Here is a 27009-nt window from a genome sequence, read left to right on the forward strand (position 1 = left end):
GACACATAAGTGTAGGGGAATCCTAATCACTACAAACATATTCACATGCAAAGTGTGTGGGCCAGGGACAAGATTTGGGGGCTGGAAGTCTTCTGGGTTCCATTTCTTGTTTGATCAATCCTGTTTGAGTAGGTTTTGGTGGCTCGTAAACAGTCCGGGCGGGGAGCAAAAGAGGTGGAACACATTTGACAGAAATTAATCTGAAATTAGCTTTTGAATTGATCTGCTTTCATATGCAGATAGCTGTCGATGAATTCACTTAAATGTTGTCTCGTAGGAACCCACACACATTAAATATGCTAATCATGTCTCATGTTGCCAGTTCTAGGAGTATTAGCACATATCTGCTCTCTCCACCAGACGCCCCAAAATATTTTCCTTTGTCTCCAGAGGCTAATACGTCAAAAGACAAAAGTCTGTAGGCTCCAGTATTGGGGAAATCTGAGAAAAAAAAAAGAAATGTGTGCTCTGTCTTTGTGATAACATACAAAGACTTGTATGAAAAATATTGTCAAGTTTGTATTTGATCTCTTTTTGATATTTTGTCAAATGTGGAGTATGGAGTCAGAGTGGAGCTGGTAGTGGGAAGACTTGTCTTGCCCGAGGGCAGATTACTGGAGAAATCACAGCAGAAAACACAGCAGCTTCAGGAGACTCACATCGGGATCACACAGTTCGGCTGGCGGGTACGAGCGTCTCTCCCAGACATCAGGATTGTCTCTACACACACCTCATCTGAGTTGGGAGCTGATCCGGTGGGGAGGTTGATCAATGTACAGCTCTCACTTCATTTCCTCAACTTCATCATCACCACTGCTCACCAGAGCATGTGGAATAATGGCCCCTGAGAGCACCTCAGGATTTCCCTCTATCTGTCTTAATAGAGGAACCTCCTTCTCCACCACTGTCTCTCTCTAAAGCCATTTAAGATCACATCACTTTAAAGGAAGGTGTTAATTTTTTTTATCTGAGACTAGCTTGTCTTTCATTGGCTGAAGACCATCGGATATATATATATAAAAATGGATGGCATGATATATCCCCAAAAGTGAAGCCACAGTGTCTCAATTGCCCTCTGGTGGCTGACTGCAGTATACGTTTATAAACCTGCCTACCACATGTTAAAAATGGGACATGCATCAAACTTAAAGGTTAAAGTTCACAACAACAAATTAACTTTTCTCTAAGATTGTGACTCTCATTTGAGAAAGTTGTTATCAAACTGATGTTTATGTGTTCATTATTTTGGTAAGATGTGTCGTCCATCTTTATATACAGTCTATTGAGGATACAACTGTTGGGATTCCTCTATTGTACTTTACTTCCAGCAGTAAGTACAAACACACCTGAGGAGCCCTTTGGCATTGGTGCTAACACAGTGCTTGCTAATGTGTGAGCGATTTGTTAACTTGTGAGCATTCGTAACAGCGAAAGATGATGTGATGTGATGTGTGAGCTTCTAGTGAGTATTTATACCTATAAACATATTTGAAGATCTGAATATCGTACAACAGTATGGCTGCCAGAGCTGTGTTTACATCACCTTGAAACACTGTCATAGTTTCTGACATGAATTAATAACTATTTTTTCATTAAATCTTTCTGATCCTCTCTCTGTCTTGCTGTGATTCGTTCTCTGAACATACAGATAGGTGCATATTGAACAGACATCATTGTGTTTTCCAATCTTTTACAAACACGGATCCTACATTCCCCTCGGCAATGACACAAACACACACTCTCTCTCTGTGTGTGTGTGTGTGTGAAGCAGGATAATTTGTATCATACCCACACTATTCAGTTGCATTATGAGGAGTAATCTTAGCACAGTCATCAGTTTCTCACACAGGGCTGATACCTCCATACTGTATCAGACACAGTATTCACTTAAAAAAAGGGGGACATTTCATAAACTAAAATTGCATGTAAAACTTTTGGTGTCAAATAATCTTCCCTTACTTAATCCAAATTTGTCCTTCTTTTGTTTTGCCGACGATGTTACCATAGCGTCATAGTTTTTGGAAGGTGCTATACGTAATTGGAGCTCATTTACATGACAGGTGGCCCATGCAACATTCACTATAGCAACTGATTGAACTGATGCCAGTTATTTCAATTTATTCAGGATTCCTTTGAACCAAACATTAGTCATTTGCAAGAAAAAAGGTTTTATCAGGTTCTGCATTGTTTAAACTTCTTCAGGGATGACATCATGATACACATGTTTAGTGAAACAGCTCTACTTTTTGGTAAACATCACTCATATAGTAGGATGTTATGTGTTTATTGGGAAAAATACTTAGCTGCAGATTAGGAAATGAGCTAATAAGTATTCATGAGACCATAATAAATATCAGTTTTATCATCATAATGAGGACTTGTTAATAATTTATGAATTTGACAGAAAAATATGTTGCTTATTTCAAAGTTTACAGTTTTAACAGATAATTCATAGTTTTTTCTCCAAAAGATGTAATCCTGCAGAACTACTTCCACTTGCTGTGACTACAGTAATATTCGTTTTTCATGGTTATGTTTAAGAACTCACAAAACCAGTTTTTGCCTTATCTTAGTCAAACCACAGAGGAGGCTGTGCATGTCAGACCCTAATCCCTGGTGGAATCTCCACTTCTTGATAAATGTCTGTCAGTTGTTTGGTTGGTTAGTTTGAAAGGAGGATTACAGAAAAACAACTGAACAGATTTCCATGAAACTTGGTGGAAGGATGCGGTATACGTCAAGGAAAAACTAGTAACATTTTGAAAGAGAAATGAAAATAATTCCTGGATCCACCTCAACATTGCTCACAAGGAATATATTGTATGATTTTGATGAGAAAGAAAGTCTGGCACATTCAGGGGACCGATATCTCTGAATGTGTGACCTTTTGTTATTTACAGAGGTATGCACTCTTTGTAGTTGTTAGTAGGATCAATTAATATTTGTTTAGCTCTCTTTTTGTAAGCTTTGTGTACTTGAATGAAATTACAGAATAATACCAGCTTTATCCTTTAATATCTGGCGTTGACTGAACCTTTGGAAAAAGTAGATCAAATCTACTCTTCATTATGAGAGGAGCATCATATTGATCTTCACAGATTAGAGTCTTTGTTGTCTGATCTTTACTCCTTGGAAACCAATGTGAAAATAGTGCAGGATTATTGACAATTTATAGACGCTTCTATTTGTTCTTCGTCAAAGTGTACGTGTTGTTTTACCTAAATGAAGCACTTCAATCTTTCTACACCCTCGACTGTGCACTGTAAAAAAGAAAAAGTTGAGAAAACGTAAAATATCAAGGCAACATGATGCAAGAGATTTTTGAGTTTTCTCAACTTTTGCCTGCTGTTGTTGACTTAACTAAGGTTTTCAAGTTCTGCAAAGAGTTCTGCCAACTTGGATCTTCTTGTTCACCTAATTAGGATAATCATGTGAGACTAATAAAGAAATTCTTGCTTGAATGCCATGTATTTCTACCTTCACCAAACGCAGATTTTTTTGTTGAATTAATAAACAATTATGCCCCTCAATGTCATGCATTTGTACCTCCTTTAAACATAGGTATTCTTGTTGAATAAACGTACAATTATCCCTTCAATGGCATATATTCCTAGATGCACCAAACACAAATATTCTTGTTGAATAAACATACATTTTATCTGTATAAATCAAGAAAAATGTATGTTGCTGTAATTTTATTATTATAAAATGCTAAACAGATAATAAATAAAACACAGTACAGCTGAATGTTATCTGAAATATTTCTTTATTTCTTTATATTTTTTTATTTATTTTGAACAGGCGGGTTAAGCGCCTTTGTAAAAAAACATTCTTCTCAAATTAGTTCGCAACATCAAATTGAATGACTAACCATTTTTGCATACACATACAACAATGTGTATATTCAAACACATACACATACAACAATGTGTATATTTAAACACATACACATACAACAATGTGTATATTTAAACACATACACATACAACAAGGTGTATATTTAAACACATACACATACACAATGTGTATTTAAACACATACACATACAACAATGTGTATATTTAAACACATACACATACAACAATGTGTATATTTAAACACATACACATATCACAATATGTATATTTAAACACATACACATACACAATGTGTATTCAAACACATACACAATGTGTATTCAAAATAAAAGTTTTGTTTTCAAAGATCTTGTGCGCTGGGAGCACCGAGAGCCACCAAGCTCAAAAAAGATAGTCTGGATGGCTTCAAATGTATACCTCAACTGTTTGGGGTAATTTATATTGAGGGCATATAGAAGGCCAAAGAGGTAGGCGAACGCAGAGGAGAGGTTTTCCATTTCATGCAGCACGATGCCCGCTTCCAAAACAACTGCATGGTCTCGAGCATGTGAGATGTCGGCTTCGTCATCTAGGATGGTGAGGATGGCCACAGACGCCCCTTCCAGCACTGGTGCCAAAATGTCAGTGTCCTGAGGAAAAATAACAGATGCATTTGAGCCTTGACAAACTAGAAAGAGCATTTTCTGAAGAAAATGTGTGTGAATGCTGAGAAGGTCCGTGCTAAAGCTGAAAAGTATAATTTGTAGGCTGAGATATGATTGGCTTCATAACGGCTAAAAACAGTTGAAATGTTAAAAAGGCAGAAGAAAATGGGCAGCTATACACTGGAACCTGACAGCCAAAGAAAATTGATGAAGCAATGGCAACATAGCTGACGTAATAGCTGAAAATAGATTTAGTAGTTTAGAAGTAGAACTTGTGAAAAGGAGGTTGATTTACATGAATTGTAAAAAAGTTAGTGTGAACAATGTATGAAAATATGAACAAATCAGAGAAATATGATTACTGCACTGATAAACTGCACTGGGGAGGTGTATATTTCCATTTTGGATGAACTACTACTTTAAAACATCTCATGAGAATGAGGAATTAGCTACATGGCCTGAAGTATTTATCTTTTTGCTACAGTTACTAGTACTTACCAAGCACTTCATGAAAAACTTTTTGGTATCTTCGCGGAGGAAAATGGGCAAGCCTCTCAGTGCTGCTGTCTTTCGGTGTGTAACAATGTCAGATGTCTAAAGAGTATCCAGTGGAAAATAAGTATTTCAATAAGTATAGTACTGTACTGAACATACACATAATGCAAAATCAGAAATCTTTTATAGTACTGAAGATGAAGCACACACAACTTTACTTTAACAAATTAAAATACTGTTAAACCAAATGCCACCAAAACACAAAGGAAGGACTGCGGACATCCATTTTTACTGAAGCATATCCACTAAGGTAGTTTTTACAGCAGCCAACATCTTTTTCTGTGTCTGTTATAAGAAAGTATATTCATGCTCTTCTAAAAATGCCAGGCAAAGGAGCACTTCACTCACCTGATCATCGAGTTTATCAAGGAGGTCTTCCATTTCTTGGCCAAAACCACCCTTCTTAGTCCGGTAGAGTTTTAGCAGGCCAGGTCCAAATCTTTCAAGAGATGCATTAAAAGTCCCCAGGAGGTCTTTGCTGGTGATACGCCGAAATTCTTCAGATATCTAAACAAGACAATCAACAAAATATTGTAATTAATTGTAATTGCAATTTCAATTAAGCATGGGGATTTTTTTTTCTTTAACTGGAAGAAATGGGCTTCCATAGGAATGAGATGGTTAGGGTAAGAAAATTAGGACAGGTCACAGAATCAAATGGATCATAGATTTAAATGTAACACTGGCAAGACAGAATTGACACATTTCCCCAGTAGATACTGTTCTTCTTCAAGAAAAGCCAATGTAGTTGTATAAGACAATTGCTAAATAAATTAGGACATCCTTACCTCCTGAGACGAAAACAGCGCAGGCCACCTCTCTTGGACCTCAGATACCATAGGCTGACAGATCATTATGTTTTCCTTCTCCTGAGGAGAGACTCTGTCTAAAACGAATGCTTGCACCATGTTGTTGTGATCGTTGTTGTGTTTTTTTTAAATGAAATGCAGTCTTAAAGGGCAAAAATACCGTCTGAAAGTTGCAATTCCGTTTTTCAACTTTTTTTTGTTGAGGGGGGGGGGGCTCTTGCATAGAGCGCCAAATATGCTAGGACCGCCCCTGTGTAGCGCAGTGATTCTCTGTATGGTGCGCTCCACCGGTGCGGCGCGGAGGCATAACAGGCGCGCAACCGGGAGGAGGAAATGAGAGGCGGATCTAATATTATAGCCGAACTAATGTTTTGATGTCCGCACTCTTTAACGGCGGAGCAGTAAACAAACAAACAAATCGCTCTTTCGCCGTAGCCAGGGGTCTGCAGACCGCGGCTCTGCAGCCCCTCCGCAGTGGATCCCTGTGCAGTGTTGTGCCTGTCGCGCATATTTTTCGCGAACAGTGAACTTTACGATCAGTTTTCATATGTTGAATGTGCACGTTAGGGAACGTCATCCACTCTATGCAGCATCTACCACTGCAGTGAGAATTGCCTTGCCTTTCGTTACTTTACACCCTGACGAACACATACACAATGAAAGAAACAGAGCGTTCCTTAATAACATACTTTTTAATCTTTGGGTTTTGGGGAAAGGAGCAAGTCTCATCAAGTCAAAAGGTTCAAGTCCAAGTGAAGTCACGAGTCATTGATGTCCAAGTCCAAGTCGAGTTGCAAGTCTCTTTACAATTTGTCAAGTCGAGTCTAAAGTCATCAAATTCATGACTGAGTCTGACTCGAGTCCAAGTCATGTGACTCGAGTCCACATCTCTGGTAAAAACGCACTTACCATACCTTCTTGAGCAAAATTGTTGTGGGCTCCGTGCGTTGTCCATCCAGAAAATGTCCGTCGCTCAGGTTCAGCAGAGAGCCGTTAAAACCGGTTTAAACTGGAATCTACTGAGTTGGCCCAACTTAACTCAAAAATCTGCTCAAAAATTTACAAATCCTTGTTGTGCGGATTTAAAATAGTAGTTAGGACAACAATGAGAGAAAATTGCTGGACAGACAAGATTTTATAGATTGCATATTGCAAAGCCTTATTTCTGAGTCAGTTTAATTTGAAAACTCTTACGAGATCAACAATTACTAGTTACCATTTTTACAGTGTGGTTAGTGAAATCATTTCACAGGAAATGATCAGTTTGTGTTTTTGATTGATGATTTCTCTGTTTTAAAGTTGATACTTGTCTTATCAACACTAATATTAACTGAAATTAAGGTTTAACTGAACAGTAGTTTTTTCGGGCTTTTTTTATCCTCACAAGTACAGCATGATGAAGCATGATGATGATGATGATGATGATGATGAGAGTAATCGGCACATTTTACCTGACTTTCTGTTGGCTTCTGGCTGTCAGCACAAATATTAATATGCACATTGAAAAAGATGGGAGATATAAAATATTCAGAGACAGTTTTAGCTGAAGAGGCACATTGTCCAGCTCACTTCATCTCCACATCCACGCAGAGCTGCACACACACACACACACACACACACACACACACACACACACACACAGTCACACTTAGGTATGCCAGTACACACGTCCAGACAGAGCTGAGTGGAATATTTTATAGTTTATTTCATCACATATTCATATTTGACAGCTTACCTCCACTGAAGCTCCGACCTGCTCTGCTCTGGTTCACAGATCTGTTTGGGCTTCTTCAAAATCATTTAAAAACAAATTATGCTGCCACTTTGAGTCGACAACAGACACATGGTTTCTACAAGTCTGCTCTGCCAGGAGCTGACATGTAACATGATGAAGGTAATGCCAGACTTCTCGAAGGAGGTCATAGGAAATACAGTAGATTCTCTCATGCAAACTGACTTGACAGTATAAACCAATCACTGCTGTAATGGGGAATCTATTTTGTTTCAATGTCCCTATTTACCACTTAACTGTCAGACACAAACAAGATGTGATGCAAACTGGAGGCTGCTGAGCTGTTACACTGATGAACACAGAGTTCACAGTCATAGGTTCAGAGTTAACTGAGCAGTTTGAACATGCAGAAAAGTAAACTTGCTAGTGGACTGACAGAATTAGCTCTGACTTGCATGACTTTATGAGCAGTGAAATAATAAACTGGTGAATGTACTGAACAGAAGTTCACTGTGTCGATGACATGGAAGTAAAAAACCACACAGTCCATGATTATGAATGTTTGGACTGAACTCAACAAGTAATCAGGTTAAACAGTTTTCAGACATGACCTGCGGAGGTACTCTGCAGAATAAGGTCTGGACCTTCTCAGCAGTTTGTCTTTCAAACATGTAGAACAAGTCGAGAGATTCTCAGCTCAGTCACGTTCACAACAAAGACAAATCCTCTGCAGGATTCAGGTGTGGGGTGGAGCAGCAGGCAGAGGTAGGATGTTAAATAATCTGCATCTGCAGAGATCCTGTGATTTTACGTCAAATCGACACCTGTATCTTATCAGCACAAACCTTCTTCACATTTCCATTGGTGTCTTCTATGTGTATATTATATATTTCTTCATTTTTGAGTCTGTCGCTTGCTAGAAGTGTCATCCATCCCCACACTTGCCTGCTGTGATTCCAGCACTGGATTCCCCTGCTCACTTTGACTTCTGAAGACTTTCTGAAAACTTTATTCTAGGGGTCAGGTGGAGAAATGTTGAGGCACTCACTCAGTTGTTCATGCTCACACATACACGTACTCAGTAGAAACTGTGGAGGATCTCCAGAGTTCAGTGCATGTCTGAAAGCAGCTGGAAACTTACAAAACACCAGCATGTGCATCCTTAGCCCAGCATTTGTGTAGTGTATAGGCAATACAAGCACTGTGGTTAGGGCTGGAGAAAGACCCTGTCTTGGTTTTCTAGCCACTTTTGACTTTTTCAACCTTCCCTATGGTTCACAAAACTAATCATATATTTTTTCAATTACATGTTTTGTATGTCCAATATGACCGTTTTGAGTCTTTGAAGTTTCATTCACTACATTCTTTTTGTTTGTTTGTTTGTCAAAAATCAGGCATATTTAGGGAACTGATATCTATGAGTGTGTGCAATTTGGTGAAGACTAATTAGATTTAAGGGCTCTGTTGGTCCTTGGCGGAGGTATGTGCTATATAAGGTGCCATTATATTTGGTTTTATGTAATTAGTACCTTCGTAAAGTAGCATTACTGTGCATTACTGTTAATTTCTCCCTAAGCTTATTTGAATATTATATACTAATGAGAGACGTTACCTTTGGCTCTGGTCATGTTTGTCCGGCTGCTCTATGGGATTGTTTAAACTGCCATAATTGTTAGAGATACAATGTTGTAACATGTTGATAAGCAGCTCCTGAGCTTTTGGTTTTTTAAAAATAAATACAGAAATTATAATTGTGCTCAGCTTCCAGGACCTAACTGGCACATGTTGTGTTTACACTCAGTGCACACACAACATGAATGTGTGAATACGTCACACAGAACTTTTTGTATCTGTGACTGTAAGGACTCCTGCAGATGCGTATTTGAGTTTGTGACTCATCTACCGTATGTAGGAAAACTGAAAATAAAAATTGAGACAACCAGTAGATTCTTTGAACGTCCCCGTTGCCATTTTTCACTTCGTAAACACTGACAGTTGATGCTTTTTTTTCCAATTATAGAAAATAGTCTGTAAACCTGAGCCAAGCAATTGGAAATAAAAGTGGAAATCAAGTCTGATGAATTCTGGTTTGTTGAAAGTCTGTGCAGAGTCACTCAAAACTTAGAAAGAAGACAGACAGAGACCGGTGAACACACACACATCAAATCCCCCCCCCCCCCCCCCCCCTTCCAGTGTCATACAGGAAGGCCCATGGTGGTGTCAAAACACAGCCGTGCTAAAATGAAGGCTTTACATCTTCTCCAGCTATAAAAGTTTCCATGAAGCTGACACACACACGGTGACTGATGGAATGACAGTTTCTTCTGGGAACAGTCATTTTAAAATTCCTCAAAATAACGCTTTAATGGACACAACTTTCTTACTGTTGGGAGATGATGGTACTTTTTGTGTCAGTGATATTTATTGTTTGAGTTTTTCATGCGAGGTCTCACCAGAGCTTTGCAGCCCTGACCTTAGAGCACTTCACATGACAGCGTGGTGACTTAGGATTGGATCGCTCTCTTCTTTCACTTATTTGTTTCTAAACTTTATACACAAAGTAACACACAATAAAATTTAAAAGTAGCCAGACATCGACAGAAGTGTGTGTGTGTGTGTGTGTCTGTGTGTGTCTGTGTGTACACTTGCTATTTTCCTGCTCTAACATGTCAAAATGTGCAATGAATGGAGAAGAGTGGAAAATTAAATCAGCATGAGTTTAGGCAAAGATACATTCATGTGCATTGGAAATGTTTCAAGTTAAGTAAAAAAAGATAAGACTTTTTCAACTCATGGACACATGAAGAAGTTCTAGAAAATGGATGTAGAAGAGTTCCTGATCAGTCATCGTCCAGTAACAGCTACAATATATCTGGCTTAATCGCTGCATTGAGCGATGGAGTAAACAGACTCTGCAGCTCTGCATGAGAGGAATAATGTGGATTTTTAACATCACAGCATGTATTCTGGTTGACACACATGTAAATATGAAAAGTTGAAACTGTGCCGAACCCACCGCACACAACCTGGTGACCATAAGGTAAGCCACATTCTGTTACAAGCCTGTTCTGCCACCAAATGAACCAAATAATAAATTAATGCAGGTTTGATGGGAATCATGACGTTTTCTATGCCCCACCAATCTTTCATAATAAAATTTGCTCTTACATCTCCTAGTGCCAAGCTAAATAAACAAAGTAATAAGACACACCAGAAATTGATCTCTTGCTAATGCAGATATTTGTCTTTTGAGTTTAGTGCACCAGAAATTACACTGCAGCATTTTCTTTACTATGATATATTGCAGTTCGCTTAGTGTCAAGCAGGTATTGTCAAGAAAATGCCAAAAATTTGGGCAAATAAAAAGGTCATAATATTTCCTAGAGCAATGATGTTGATTTTCATATTTTGTAGAGTTAATCGTCTGTATTTATGAACAGGTGGTCCCAAGAATCAATAAACTAAATGCTTATTTTACATGATCAATACAGCTTCATCCTAAGTATTGACTTCCATGATGAATATGTATGGTGCCGCATTGTGTCCTTAACTTTATCTCTGTGAGTGTGTGTGTGTGTGTGTGTGTGTGTTTGTGTGTGTTTGTGCATGACTGTACTAAACATTACACACATATTTCATGATGACAGATGAACACAACATTGAGCACCAACTGTATTTAATGAAATTGACGTCAGAGACATGTTCCTTGTTTAAAAGCAAAGGTTTGAATTATCACCTATCAGATATCACAGTAATGTTGATCTGGTCCAGGAGACATCCATCGATCAGGGTGTGTGTGTGTGTGTGTGTGTGTGTGTGTGTGTGTGTGTGTGTGTGTGTGTGTGTATGTGTGTGTGTGTGTGTGTTTCCATTTGTCTCTCTCTATGTACATGTTTGTGTGGTTTATAAGCTTACCTTGTCCTTTGGCAGCCAACTCTATCCTCATTAAGTGTGTGTGTGTGTGTGTGTGTGTGTGTGTGTGTGTGTGTGTGTTTGTGTGTGTTTGTGTGTGTTTGTGTGTGTGTGTCTTACTGCAGGAATATGGATTTTGTTGTTATCTCCCAATTTGCCACATTGCTTGTCTCAGAGTCACTGCAGACAATGAAAACTTGTGAGGTAAACTTCAGGACGAGGTTATGGAAATGACATCAGTTTCATTAAAGCCACGAATTGCAACACATCCCAACATGTAATGTAATGAATCCAGAGGTGTGCGAGGGAGAGAGACAGAGAACGATATTTCCCATTAATTCATCCAATGACAAGCTGTCATCATAGGAAATGAAGTGATATTTAATTCAGAAAATTCACCCTCTAATAATGATGGAAGATAGAGGTGTGTGTGCACATGATGAGGGTGGTATGTAAATGTACAGCTGTGACTATGACCTCGCTACTTGCAGACAATGTGTGTGTGTGTGTGTGAGAGAGGGAGAGAGAGTCTCTCTCTCTCTCTTTCAGTCTCTAATGTCCACGTATTAAAATGAAAAATGTATTAATGATTGAATATGTCCGAGACAGTGACAGTGCATTGACTGATGACATGATGAACAAGCTCATTATTAAACGTCTTATCACCTCTCAGCAGAAGCAGTTACACACACACACACACACACACACACACACACACACACACACACACACACACACACACACACACACACACACACAGAGACACACACATCTCTTCTTGTTCAATGTCATATATGCATTTGTCATCTTAATCAATATTTTGTCCCAACTTACCTTTTTTTAAAGTTTGTCGGTCAGGGTTTCCAAAAACTCACAAAAAAATCTTCTGATTCAGCTTTTCAGTAGGTCTGTTTCACTGGCCACACCCAACTTTGGTTTTATTGTCTTAATTTTGGCCTCGTACACTGCAAAGAATATCAGATAAAGCAACATGAGCCGACATATGATCAGACAAATTTTAAACAAGACCAATGTGAGTATTAACTTTTTTATTTACGGGTAAAACAACACCTGCAATTGCACCTTAAATAGTAATAATACATTAATAATTGATAAGGTAAAAAAGTTTATATTAAAATCATTTAAATTGAACCCGGAAGTCAGACTATTAACTTTGAAGGATAGACATTTGGGTTATATGATTCCAAATATAAGTTTTGTGTCCCCAGATCTTAGACATTTACTTGGTCAGTTTATATGTTATGAAGATGACTCACTACAGCACATTCCTTCACAAAAGCTGAACAATCTCACACGTGATTGTTAAATTCTGAGAAATATAGATAATTAAAGGAAGCGGTCTGATAACATTGAATAATTTATTTGCCATAAAAGCTCATTTTCACACATTAACTCAGCACAATGGGGTGCAGACTTGAATGAACAAAGCAGAAGGAGATTCTCCGCTCAGTCGTGTTCACAGAAACACAGAAGTTGATATATCTCTTATTCTGTGTTTTCTACATAAGTGACATCTCTTTTCATCCTGACATATGTGAATTTTTTTTTTAGCTTCAGTTGCGTCTCTCACATGTTAGACACACCATCAATGTGGCCAATCGCTCATGTTGACTCTTGCTGAGAATCTCCTGCTGTGTTCACACATGAGCTCATTAGACATTTTTTCTAGGGGTCTGGCAGGAGAAACTCTAGAGAAAGTCCGAAGCATCTGACTCAGACATTTGCATTCTCGCACAGAGCCCCACCGGAGAATGTCAGGAGATTATCAAGTGCCGGGTCTGAAAGCAGGTCTACTTAAAGAAAGTGAGGAACAACTACCTAACAACTAACTAATGGTTGGTCCCAAGGCCCTGGGCCCATGTAGTTAACATCGTCATCCTGCGAAAAATGACAAACAGACATTAGTAAAAGCATAACCTCTTTGGCGGAGGAAACTGTGATATATTCTTTAATGACATAATGAAAAGCCATTTGACTTTGAAAATTACAATGGATTGGTCCTTAAACATACCTGGTAACAATAACTGTAAAAGATGGTTTGACTAATTTAGCTAAACCTCATAATAACTTGAGAGAGAGAGAGAGAGAGAGAGAGAGAGAGAGAGAGAGAGAGAGAGAGAGAGAGAGAGAGAGAGAGAGAGAGAGAGAGAGAGCACTGTAGCCTACAGATATCAAGAAGATAATTAGCTAACTCTCCATGGGTGGTTGAACACCCCCCCAGTCACTATTCTGGAAATAGTGTGTGTTCCCATCAATGCTGCCGGTGTGACTAGCAGCAGTTAGGTAAGATTCCCTTAACTGATCTAAATCAACTAATTAGAATCACTCACTACAAACACACACTCATGACAGCTGTGGTGCCTCAGATGAATCCACACTTTTTGATTGGGATCCTTCTTTTTATTTTATCATGTTCTCCTTCTTCACATCTGCCTGTGGGAGCCCCTCAGCTGGGGACGTGCAGAGAGATCTCTGGGGTCAGCAGTATAAGGATTTTTCATTGTTACCCTCTGAGGAGCGTTTTACCATCTGATGAGTCTCATCAGCAGCCTTGGCACATTCTGCAATAAGTGCATTTTTTCTGCCTGAGGAAATTACATTTTAAATGAGAGGGAATGTTTCAGCATTCTGTAGTAGAACCTTTTCAATGTGACTGTGCTATTACATTCAGGTGCTGCTGGAAATCGAAGACAAGGGACATTTGACATCTTTTGAACAGAACTGTCTCCTGAAGTTTGAAGTTGTTGCAAAGGGCTTTCTCCTTTATCCATTTTATCAATCCAGTAGGATAACTTGAAGTGCTTCAGCTTAGTATTGGAAATACACTCATCAATCAGCCTTAGAGCTGCAACACTATATAGTTATCAGCTTTTAGATGCGCTATCACTGCAGGGACTGCATTTTTTTTTTTTATCTGCCAGAACTGTCAGAATATGTAAAGAAATAAATGAGGCTCTCTGACTCCCTTCCCCTCATTTGAAGAAACACATGATGACAAGCAATCTAGTTTGATAACAAACTTCTAAAATTATGAAACTTTTTGCCAGGAAACAAGCAGGGGGTCTTGTTGGGGGGGGGTTGTGGACTGATGTAATGAGCTGTTTTTGGGGGCCTCTCTCTCAGCTTGAGTCCACAACAAATTGCCTGCGTTACCTCCCTGTTGCAACAGCCCTGACGATATCTAATATCAAGGGAATTTTGATAAAATCGTGTTGCACTGAAGAATAAATATAACAAACCTATTTCTCACTTTCACTTAAAGGTGCTCTTTGAGCTGTAAAATAAATAACTGTTAAAATCCTATTTTTTACCAAATTGAGAAATAAAATAAAATGTGCATTTATTGGTAAAACGCTGTTCGTCTGCTGCCTGTCACAGCCGAGCTCATCATGTGTTGCTCCTCTTCCTCTGGAACCTCCTCCTTTCTCCAGAGAACCCCTCCTTTGTAATTTATGTCTTTAATCATCAAGCTCTATGGGAAGAGTTAAGGGAGAGCGTGCTTGTTTCCTCCATCAGGGTGTCCCTCCAGTGTGGCTCTGCTTCGGAGCAGATGGTACCTGGGATAATGGTCTTCGGTGCATTCGTCTAGGTGTGTGTGTGTGTGAGTGTGTGTGTGTTTGGGGGGTGTAATGTTCCCCCCCACCTTCAGCACTTGCACCAGGGTCACATTTAAGCCTATTGATCTCACACACTCTTGTTGCACACAGCGTGTTCCACCCTCGGGCTCGGGCTCTCTCCAAATAGCGGCAGGTTGCGTCAAAAATAGGCCCATGTCTGTTTCACACAACAGCAGATCACCACAATGACTTTACCATAAACCTGGACTTGCATCATCCATGCTGTGATTCAGCTCTTGTTCCGTTGGTTTGTTTTTTGTTTTGATTCTGGACCGAATTAGTCACCAGTTACATTTCCTCTGCCGATATTGAAATCTGAGAATGCTTGCGTCAGACCTGCTTTGTTACAGCTAACATCCTCTAAGAAGATCAGCCTGCTCATTTATATTGCTTTATAATGTGGTACTGGAATTATCCAAACATCTGGTAAATAATCAGCACTGAAAGTCAAATGCTAACACGTTAGTAAATACCAGTAACTGATAACAGGTTAAGTGACAAGCAAAATACTATGTAGTATTTGTGTGGAGGATTGTTAGGGTCCTCTGTTTCACTGTTGCCACTTTTTTTATCAGGCCACCTGTTTATCAGTGACAACAATGACTTTGTGTTGACGTTCTCATGCTGCTGAAAATGAGGTGGTTCACAGAAGAAGGAGACAGCTGATCAGCATCACAGCTATCACAGCATAAATATACATATATGAAGCACACACACTCTCACTCACACACACACACAAACACACACACAGCGTCACACATAAGGACGTATATCCACAAGACATGCACAGATTTGCACCTTTGCATCTACACACATGCTCGTATGCACCTACACTAGGGCATTTGCATATTAGTGGGTTGGTGTGCATTCGTTGCCTAACTCAGAGCACATGTGCAGGCCCACTCAACACACACACACACACACACACACACACACACACACACGCACACAAATAGATAAAATGCAAATGACTGTTTCTGAAAGGGTTTGCTTTTAATGACGTGTTAACTTCCTGTCTATTTAAAGACATGAATGATTCACAGACACACACACACATACACATACACCCAAACACACACACACACACACACTCACGCACACACACACACACACACATACACACACACCACTTCTCTGTTCTGCTGTTTCCCTCAAAAACAAAGAAAGGAAACAGATTTGTAGTTTGCTTGTTGACAGATCCGCCCCGCCTACCATTTTATATTTCACTATTTAACATCACTCAGTATTCATTAACAGAACAATAATGTGGATATTTGCTTCTATATGAACCAATGAAATCGTTTTATTTTCCCCTCTGATCTCCACCGTTGGAGACAAACCACGTTAAGTCAAATCCGAGTGGATTCTGACAGGACCAAATGAGTCTCGCTATGAATGGGGCATGACATACAAGTCAAAATGTATCAGGAATAAACATAAACGTCTCCCGCTTCTCTGCGCCGCCAGACATTTCATAATTGCCCAAAAGGTCGAAATCTACTTGATATACAGAATATATCATCTGATTATACACACTGAACAGCACAGAATGTACACACTTCTCCTCCGTGTTGAAGGCTGACTGTGGAGTCTATTCCAGGATTTTCGCTCAAATATGTTATTCAGTACAGTACTGAGGTCGCATGGTACTTGAACTGGTTATTTACATGGCTGCCATATGTCACTTTCAATTCACTTCAGGGAAATATTTTACTTTTCACTCCACCGCGATGTGTTGACTGCTGTATTTACTTACACTAACCTCTGACAGGAATGAGTCAGCATGATGAGTACTTTTCGATTTGATACTTTGTACAAGGTCCTGGACTCAGATTTTCAGGGCCACGCAAACACTGAGCGTCTTTGTTAGTTTCAGACCAACCCAGTTGTTGTTTGTGTCATCCAGCACCAACCTTGTTCAAATAACAAATAGCAACAACAAAAACATTTGGCAAAAACAAATTACACTCCTGTCCATCTGAGCTCCAATGGATGCACTCTTGAGGCGGTGGAAAGCGACCGTATTTTTGACCGACAAAAACTAGTTCAAAGCCAGTTGCTTAGTATTTCGCTGTTGTTTTAATGACTTTCATTTGTATGTCTTTTTTCTAGCAGTGTACATTATTTAGTTTGCTATAATCAGCCAGAAGCAACTAAGTGAGGTTGTATCATTGTGTAGTATCTAGTGTACTGAACTCCACAAGAGTTTCTTCTTGAAACTGTTGCACGGTGTTGCTGTAATTTTGGCCACTTTTAGTGCTATAGTCCAGTGTGTTGACAGCTTTCTCTGGTGCAAATGACAACACACACACACGCATCCAAGCCTCCAATATACATGTCTGCCCATATAAGATAATGCAGCAAATGGTAAAATGAATGAGGAAGAAAACACATTCAACTGGTTTGCTTGAGGGTAAAGACACACAACATGTTTGTATTTAAAAAAAACTGCAACGTTCTTAAACTCTGAATGTTTTTCTTCTTCTTTGGGATCGTAAATAGCGCCTGACCTAAGTTTTTACATTCTCCGGCAAATTTATCAGTTGTGACATTATTTGTAAAAAGCCACAGCTCCGACATCCTTTTTCTGTTTGCAAAGCTTTCTACAGAGATGATACATTTCTCTCCAATGAAGAAAGATTTTCCCCTGTGGCAAACATAGAATGTCCATCGTGTCAAAGTTCAGATGAGACACAATGTGTTTTGTAGGTTCACTGAGCAGAATGCTGCAAAAGGTCAAAACGTAAGTGATCCTTAAAATGCTGAGGTCAGTCCATCTGAAGTACAAAACAGTTAAGGCCAAATTACAGGAACAATAACCATCATGCTGAGTAAATGGTGATATACAGTCACTTTGAATATAGTTTTAAATGTTAAGTAATGTCCTTTTGGCTTCTGTTGAAATGGAAACGTTTCCATGCTGTGGATCTAAGACTCTTGTTTTTTTTTTTAAATGGAAATGGAAAAAGGCTACATTTGGTCTCGCACACAAACCAGATTCATTCCATCTGTGGAGATAAAGTTTGCAACACAACAGTGTTTGTTTAAATCTGCTCCGAGCACCTGGACAGCTGATTTGATGGGCTCAGGATGGTGCACATGGAATCAAAGGGTTCTGAAATCACAGAAAAGTTGTTCGACCAAACTTTGTGTAGCTCATAACGTTCATAGTTAGTTTCTGATGACACGCATTACAATATTACATTTAATAGATTTATATCCTTAGTAATCATTGCAGTATAGGAGCGGAGCACGGAAACAAACTGGCTGTTGTCTGACCTAATGTGCTGGACTGCATCACACTAGCTTACTGTAAGAGGTCAAATCTGGCTTGAAATACAAAGTGCATATGGAGCAGCACTGCAGTTTAAGTCTTTGTAAGCTGGTGTTGTGTTGTCTGGTCAATGCACACTGTCTGGATGTAGATCATGTAAGGTCTGGTGCTAAGCTTTTTTAAACAGAAACATATATCATATATTTTCTAATGCCAAAGAGGGGATTTGTTGTAGGCAGTTGCTAGATTTGACTGTCAAATTGTAATGCACTCTTGATTTACTCCAGCAATAAATATTAATTTTATATCTTGCTGTTAACAACTCACAAAGTTTTCAAGAAACCTCTCAATAAAACTAGGAAGGAAAAGGGAGATTACCCTTTAATCTCCCTTTTCCTTCAGAGGGCCCCTGTTTAGGTAGTAATATTTGCTCGGCAGACCTGATAGCCGAATGGTTAGAGCACATTGGTGCATGTACTGTGAGAAATTCTTTATTTATTCTCTATTTATATTCAGGGCTGAAAGGATGAAAGTTGAATGATCCATTAGTTAGTCCACAGAACTTTACTTGAGAAGAATTTGATAATTTATTTGAACCCTTTTTCTCACAAAGGTATTCAGCTTTCAAAATGTGAGAATATACTTCTTTTCAACGCTTCTTATTAAACCGAATATCTCTGGGGTTTTATTTACTGGACAAAAAGAGACATTAGATAACACCAAATTGGAAAATCTGGCATTGCAGTTAGTAACTATTCTAATCAATCAATTAACAGCAAGCAGCTGTTTTCACCCAATTTATTTAAATCTGACAAACCTGTTCAGAACCAAACAACAGACAGACAAAGTTAGCAACCATGTGGTGAACATGGAGGAGCATCTGGCAGCTGAAGAGCCAGCTGCAGTTTTCAAATGTTAGAAACCAAAATGTAACTGGCAGAAAAATGTATATTCAACTAGTTCTACAGTCTATTCTAATGGATGCTGGCTGTGTTAATGGACAATAACTATTAATATTCATTGTTACAACGGGAATACAGTATTGCATTTCAGCTTCATTTGTTGGACCAACTTGGCTAATATGTGTAAATTATCAGTTTCCCTTCCTATATTTGTAAACATCTTCTTCTTTAAAGATTGATTCATAGATTCACACAATGAAGCAAGTTTCAGGAAAACAAGCTCAAATTCATCCATTGCTTTGTCTAATAACCATGTTTCCTCAAACATAGGAGAAGTCCAACAAATGGAGCCTCCCCCGCACAACCAGACCTCCACACACACACCAACACGTCCACGGTGAACTGTAATTTTCAAGACAAGCAACCATTATGAAAAGTTCAAAGATCTCAATGCATGATTGTGTGTGTTTGTGGTGCAGTTTGCTGTGAGCTCACAGTAAACAGCAACCCCATCATTATCCTCCATTCACCACAGACCTTTTGATATTCCGATTTTTGTTCAGGTTGACACAAACACAAACAAATTTTCCTTCAGAAAGCTGGCTTTTGTGAATTAATGGCCTCTGGTGCATCTGGTGCTTTTGGTTGAATTTTGGTCATTTTTTAGCCAGTGGTGCTGCTATAGGGACGTTTCTGTCTACCAAAGCAAACAATTTTCCTAAGTAGCACAACACAGCAAGGCAAACTTTTCTGTGCTTGTTGTGTGTCGTTGGATAAAGACATGGATCTATGTAGGAGAGACGCACTGCACCAGTACTTAATCACTTTGACACAACTCCTACTGTGCCTCCTCTGCGACTGTGACACAGTCAAGTTAAGTCGCCAAATAGCAGGCGGGTGCAAGCAAATACACCTGTGTACCCCCAATAAACCTCACATGTATCCAGACTAAAACAGTCTTCTTTTGCATGAAATTACATTTTCAAAATAAAAATCTACACGGGGAAAGAATTGAGCAGGAAAGGTGCAGTATGATAATAAAGGACAGATCAGGACAGTTGTAGGTGAAGGGTTGTCTCATTAATCTTTAAAGGGTGCAGCAGAACCTTCAGAATGCAAATGACATTTTCAGACTTATCAGAGAAACAGAGACAGGGATCGAGTGATCGAGAGATTGACGGAGCGATTGGAGGTAAAAGCTGAAAAACAAGGAGGCAAAGAAAAATATTCATCAATAGGACGATTCTTCTTCTCACCTAGAGAAACTCAGAGAGCATTTAGACCAATGTGGGACACTGTCAGTGAGAGTAATGAATCAGTTTTATGTCTCACTCAACACTAATACAAACACTCAGACCTTTGTTAATGCGCGTGTTAGTGTGACAGTGCAAGAAATACGAGAGAACTTTCGAAGGATACTGACTCATCGTAATGTGAAAACACTTTTGAGCATTACATCTTCCTGTCAATGCAAATGTTCATTTTGATCGCACCCTTTACCTAGCAGCTTGTGCAAATCTCCCATCCCAAAACATATGACAGTAAAATCATTTAGCTGGACTTAGAAGTGACTGATCTCGAATGTTTAATGAAAGATCAAACTGATGACAGTTTTCAAGTGGCATCATTTTACCACTGACAGACATTTTGTGCTTGACAACGTGATTAAACCTAGATGACAACCATGTTGTCTGTGAGTCTCCACTGAGCCACAGCTGTGCTTTGGGCTAATTGTTGGAAACATCAGAAAGCTAACCTGATCTAAATGACATGTTAATGTTTACCAGGCACGATATATAGAATGTCAGTAATAGGCGGACCGCGGTCTGGATCAGGACTGACTGAACAAGAAAATCGGGATGTGATCTAAGAGACAAAGAAAGAAAAAGAAAAGTAGCAGTTAAAGTTGTTCAGTCATTAATATATGTTTTATTGGTACAAATATTGGTTGAGATTATTAAGTTAACATTTTTTAACAAAAAGAAGAAAATGGGGAAACTTTATCTACATAGCATTTGCACTAATTGATAATTTGTGGGAAATTACAAATCTGACCTGACGATGGCACTAGATGAAAGATGAATGCATCAACACAGTTGTTACAGTTCACCCAAAGGGTCCTTGAATGTCTCACTAAATCTCATGAACAGTTGGCACGACATTTCACTGGATTGAAAGTGCCAACCTCAAGGTAATGCCACAGGAAAAATGAGAGAATCACTGGAGTCATTAGGATGACTAATGACATGGGAGAGCACAACGTGGCTGAGGATCAGGAGGTGGAGGTGTTTAATCCCTACTTCCTCTAGTCCACCTGTCAAATCGTCCTTGGACAAGACACTGGACAAGACACTGAATTGCTCTTTGTGGTTGGACCAGCACCTTGCATGGAAGCTTGTTTCCATCAGTATGTAGACGTTTGTGTGTGCATGAGTATTAACAGGCAAATCCAAAAAGAAATGCTCAATTTAAATTCAGGCCTTTTTATCATTTAGACTTCATCAACTTGGGACCATGAATGTCTGCATCCAGATTTCATGGCAAACCATCCAATAGTTGTTGACATTTTTTAGTCTCAACCAGGATACAGTCTTTCCAACCATTGCTAGGAAGTCTACAAAGGGCAGAGCTCCATGATGTTTTTAGTCAAAAAACAATTTTTCATGAATCGCATCAATTTTTTTCTTTGACACCTTCAAGTTGATGGATGCAGTACTGCATTTCCACTATATGCGCCAATGCTTTGAAACGGTCAGTATATCAAGATGCTCATCAGGTCATATATAATATCTATATCTTCTAAAGTATAAACACAGAACAAGTTGCTAGTGCTCCACTCTCAGCTTTAAAGGAATAATGGAAATACTGAAACAAATCAGCGACGTTTCTTGGAGGTAGTGAGGGGAAAGGTGTGAAACAGCAATCAGTTGATCAGAGTCCATTGAAACTTGCTTTGGTTTAAGGCAGAATGTCTGCTGCTCATCAGAGTGGAAACAAAGTCAGACATCTTGTCTGCACAGAGACATAAAAACCCATGATGTGAGGTATCGAGTAGGCGTGACACTCTTTATCCAGAGCCCGTCTTCTTCGCCAAACCAAACCTCAGAACTACAATCTAATATTCTGCATGTTCTACACATATACATAGTCTTCACATTTCCTTTTTAAGTTCCCTTAGTCTAATAAAATTACTTTTTTTAAAGGAGAAGACAAAAATCTTTTGACAATCAGCGGTGTAACTTGCTATAGTGAATGCATGAAACTATTATTATTACTTCTTGTTCAAGAATGAAGACATGCTTACTGATACATATTACGGGTGGTATGGATGTGAGGAATGTGTTGTGAATAGAGAGATAAAGTGGGCTTCTCCTTTACATTTGTGGTTTATAGATGTCAGAACTGTTATGTGGGGAGTGATGAGCTTATAATGTGATGTCTATGTCCACCAGAGGCAAAGCTCATTAGTTTAAAACTTACTCTTGCCCTCATAATTAACCTGCCCCTCTGTCTGTCTTTCAGCTCTCCAAACCATGCAGCCTCCCAAGGTCCTTTTCCCCCCACAGAGACAGGACACAGCGATAGAAATCACGCCAGGTAAGAACCATCACCTCCTCTCCTTTATTTATTCTTGGATTAAAGTGGTCATGCTTGAGGTCCTCGTTTTAAAATTGTCTCCATCCCTTTTGTGAAGTGTTCATTTTTGTGGGGTTTGGGCATCTCTGTAACTAATTGGAACACTCCTATGGACACTTTAATATTTCACTGTCCCTGAACAGCCCTAGTGCTACCCTCGCTTGACCTTCAACAATAAATGAACCCCGAAGCTGGAAACTGACTTGGTGCAAGGGTTCAACAGGAGTCGAGCAGGAGGCACCTGCAGCGTAGGTTTTGATTTATTGTTCAGAGCTGGATGTCACCTCCTGCTTAAAGCAAAAAAACAAAACATGCTTATACCTTATACCTATGTTGCGACAGAGGCAGGTGGCTGTTGGATGTGATAGACATCCACCTTGTTATAATTGAATGTTTCATTTCTTTATTTTCTACATTTTTTTGAAGTACACAATGTGCTTAAACAAAATATATGTTATGATATGTGGCTTTGCTCAGATAGCTGTAGAGCAAACAGGAGTAAACAAAGAATCAGGATATTGTACATGGATGTTGCACATATTGGCCCCTCGGTGTAAATTGTGACCCCTTTATGGCCCCAGATTTAGAAAGATCCTAGATCTGCCTCTGAAACTGAGGTTAAAGTTGGTATCTGACCAACTTGATTGTATTGGTAAAACTACTCACTTTACATTCAGCCTCACAACACAGAGGATCCAGTAATTCCCGAGTCCTGGCACATATAATTTCGAGGTGGAGAATAGCTCAATATAAATGTAATTCCTGGTGATAGTTGAGGTCTTCTCTGACTGTGTTGGATAACTTCCCTTACCCTTATGTCTTTTGTAATGATTCATGTGTAGAGAAAAACTCCTTTGGGGCTATATGCTATTCTGACTGTGGCCACTGTGCCCAAATCCCTCCACCAGCTGGCATTGTTCCTGCAGGTTTATCAAACAGATACTTTAGCAAATCCTGGGCAGACACAGCCTCTGTCTAATAGAAGTTAGAGGTCAGGTTCAGATGAGCTGCAGTCCTGAAGCTCCCAGTGGTTTGCTGTCTTGGGTCAGCCAGCTAAGATGGTGTCTCTGTGAGCACCAGGCTGCCACGCTGGCCTGTCTGAGCTCTACCCCTTCCAGTCCTGTTGTGTGTTTTTGTTCTTTTATCTCCTCTAGTCAGTGATAAACAGTGACTTATGAGCAGATATGCACTCAATCCAATTTACATTGTGCTAAAACATTTACAGAGTCTGCACAGGACTCGCTGCAGCCGTGTCTTATCTACTGATGGAAACTGACAGACAGTCACAACCAAGACATTTTCAAATGTGGTCCTCTTCCTTTGATTCATCTTCATGGGGGATTTTCAGATTTAGAGGAAACTATATTTAGATCTGCAATGGACAGGAACCTCAAAACTGGTAGTTGAGCATTGGTATAAAAGAAAAAGGTTTCAGAAATGTGAACAAAAACCTATGAATGTCTGATAAAGATATGCTGAAAAGAAATACACAGAATTTATTAACTGAAGCCAAAGAAATCTTATTAGGATTATCTTGTGTACGAAACAGTGTGTGTTTTCTGTTGTGGCCCCAGTTGGGTTTCATCTCTACCAGCTGTGTGTGTGTGCATGTGTATTGCAAACCTGTGTGTATTCATGTGTGTGTCCCGCTGTTCTGCAGTCTCTCTCACAATGTTAGCACTGTAGGTGGATGTACATTCGCTGATGTGTGTGTGTGTGGGAGTGTGTGTTTGTGTGTGATCTTGTGCTGTGTGTTTCCATTAAAGCTAGATTGATGTAGTAACAAATAGGCCCTAAGGTCTCTGTACACTGATTGCAGCAGGGACACATTTTAATGGGCACCGCAACCTAAACCCCAAATACACACACATACACATACACGCACACACACACACAGACACCTACAATAATTATATACACAAAAAGACACATAGTATGAAAACACACACACACACACAGTCACAGCGTGACCCTGCGGTACATTTTTAATTATCATCTTGTTTTAACCTGAGGGAGATTTACATCAGCAACCACAGTTGTGTCGTTCATTTTCCTCATCTTTCCTTTTCTCCTCTGCCACTGTGTTCCTCTCCTCTCCTTTCACATCCTCATTTCTTTCTTCTCTTCCTCATCCCTTGATTCTCTCTTAGCTTTTCAGTGTTGGTTCACTTTTTCTTCTTTTTTTGTTCTCCTTTTCTTTTCTTTTACCTCTCGACCACTCTGCATTCCTCCTCTCTCCCCTCTGCTTTAGTGATGATTCCATAGTGCTGTAGGTTATTAATACAATTTATCAAGCTCATTGTTATTTTACTGATGTGAGCTACAGGCAATAGACAAAAAAGAGCTCATAATTAAAGATTGATTCATGATATGAATTGTAAAACACAGAACAAAGATTTGTGCTAATTGAGCAGTTATTGCACTAATAAATGATGCCTTTATAACTTTATAGTGTCAGAAATGTGTTGGTGGATAAAGCACATTAAATACTACCAGTACTTTTAACTGTTAGAGTATAAATGGACTCAGAATAAATGTATTATCAAAATACATCTAAATGTCCTCTAGTAATACGATTAGGGTTTGTGCTACAGTTCAAGTCTTGGGTTCAGTGCAATCTTCATTCTAATAACCACATTTGTAATTCTCTTGATTCATAATCTATAGGTCTTTTACACACTAAATACATTTCCAAAACTGTATTTACTAGATGTAAGCTTTCACATAAGCGATGCAATTACACAGAGATTAAAGAGAATTTGATTTAGAAACCAGCGCTATGATACATTCTTGTAATTCATCACAAGTTCAACCCATTATTAAGATTCCTCATTTACCCTCAGTGATTTCCAACATTTCCAATGTTCACATTTAAAGTCAGTGAGGCAAGGCTAATTGCTGGACTGCTAAACGTTTATGTTGTCTGTCTGTCGATATCCGTCCCCAAGAGAAACTCTCCATCTCCATCTCCTCTCTCATCACTTAGCATGGTTCAGTAACTGTGAAGTGTGTGGGTGGGACAACTGCTAATACTAAACCTGGCTCAGTTTGGTCCTGAACTCTGACTGATGAGTCGAGTACAAATGTCCACAGAGAAGTTGGTATTAAGAAACTAAAAGTTACTGTTTGCAACGCTGACATCTGAAGTCATTGGAAATTGATGAATCCCAATGGTTTATGGGATGTGTAGCTCCTTCACTCTTAAAATAATTATGAACACAGTCTTGTACCTTTTCCCTTTTCTTGTTTTCCAAGATTTTTCCCAGTGAATGGGAAACTTACTTCTGTAACAAGAGCTGTAAACCATGGACGCTGCTTCAAATACAATTCGAACAAACTACAAAACAAAACAATTTCGAAGATCTAATAAATAATAATAAAACTTAACTAAATTAATTAACAGAAGAAATTATAGAGGAATTAGTTAGTGAAAGTAGTGATAGATAGATTTAAACAACTAAATATGCACAGATACTTTCTGCAACTCAACACAAACACACACACACACACACACACACACACACACACACACACACACAGGAGTATTAAGTGTCAGTGTAAGGTTGAATGACAGGGTAAGATAAGGGGGAGGCAGGCTTTCTATCTTTCTCTTCTCTCTCCCCTCTTGTCTCTCTTTCTCTGTCTTTCTCTGTCTGCTTCTTCCGCCATCGCATTTATCTCTCTACGTCTGTCTTCCTCTGTCCCTGCAAGGTGTCTCCCTCTATCTCGCTTTCCTTCCATCTGTCTGTCTTCCCTCTGCCGCTCCCCATATTTCTAACTGTCCCTTTGTCTTTGTCTTTCGGCTCGCTGAGTCTTTTCATTCATGTGCTTTAAAGTGGTGGTGCATCATGTCATTATTCCCTTTCAAACTGTCACACGGAGATAGCGTGAGGTGGGAGGGGCACGGGGTGAAATGAATGCAAGAAAAGGTCTTTATATTTCAGATTTTCCTGTTGAGAGAGACTCGTTGTGTTTGCAGTAGCTCGTCAGATTCAGCCATGTAATTCAGAGCAGGACAATGCACCACAATAGCTCCATCTTATCTGAAAC

General features: G+C 39.2%; 1 protein-coding gene across 1 annotated transcript in view; it reads left to right on the top strand.

Annotated features, from left to right (window-relative positions):
* il1rapl2 (interleukin 1 receptor accessory protein-like 2) overlaps positions 1-27009 on the top strand; it is a 300837-nt gene that overhangs the window by 218050 nt on the left and 55778 nt on the right. Inside the window, exon 6 of the mRNA XM_061080135.1 lies at positions 22846-22920. Coding sequence (XP_060936118.1) covers positions 22846-22920 — 75 coding nt within the window. The remainder of the gene's footprint in view (positions 1-22845; positions 22921-27009) is intronic.

The sequence above is a fragment of the Limanda limanda genome, chromosome 10 (assembly GCF_963576545.1).
Source record: "Limanda limanda chromosome 10, fLimLim1.1, whole genome shotgun sequence".
NCBI lineage: Eukaryota > Metazoa > Chordata > Actinopteri > Pleuronectiformes > Pleuronectidae > Limanda > Limanda limanda.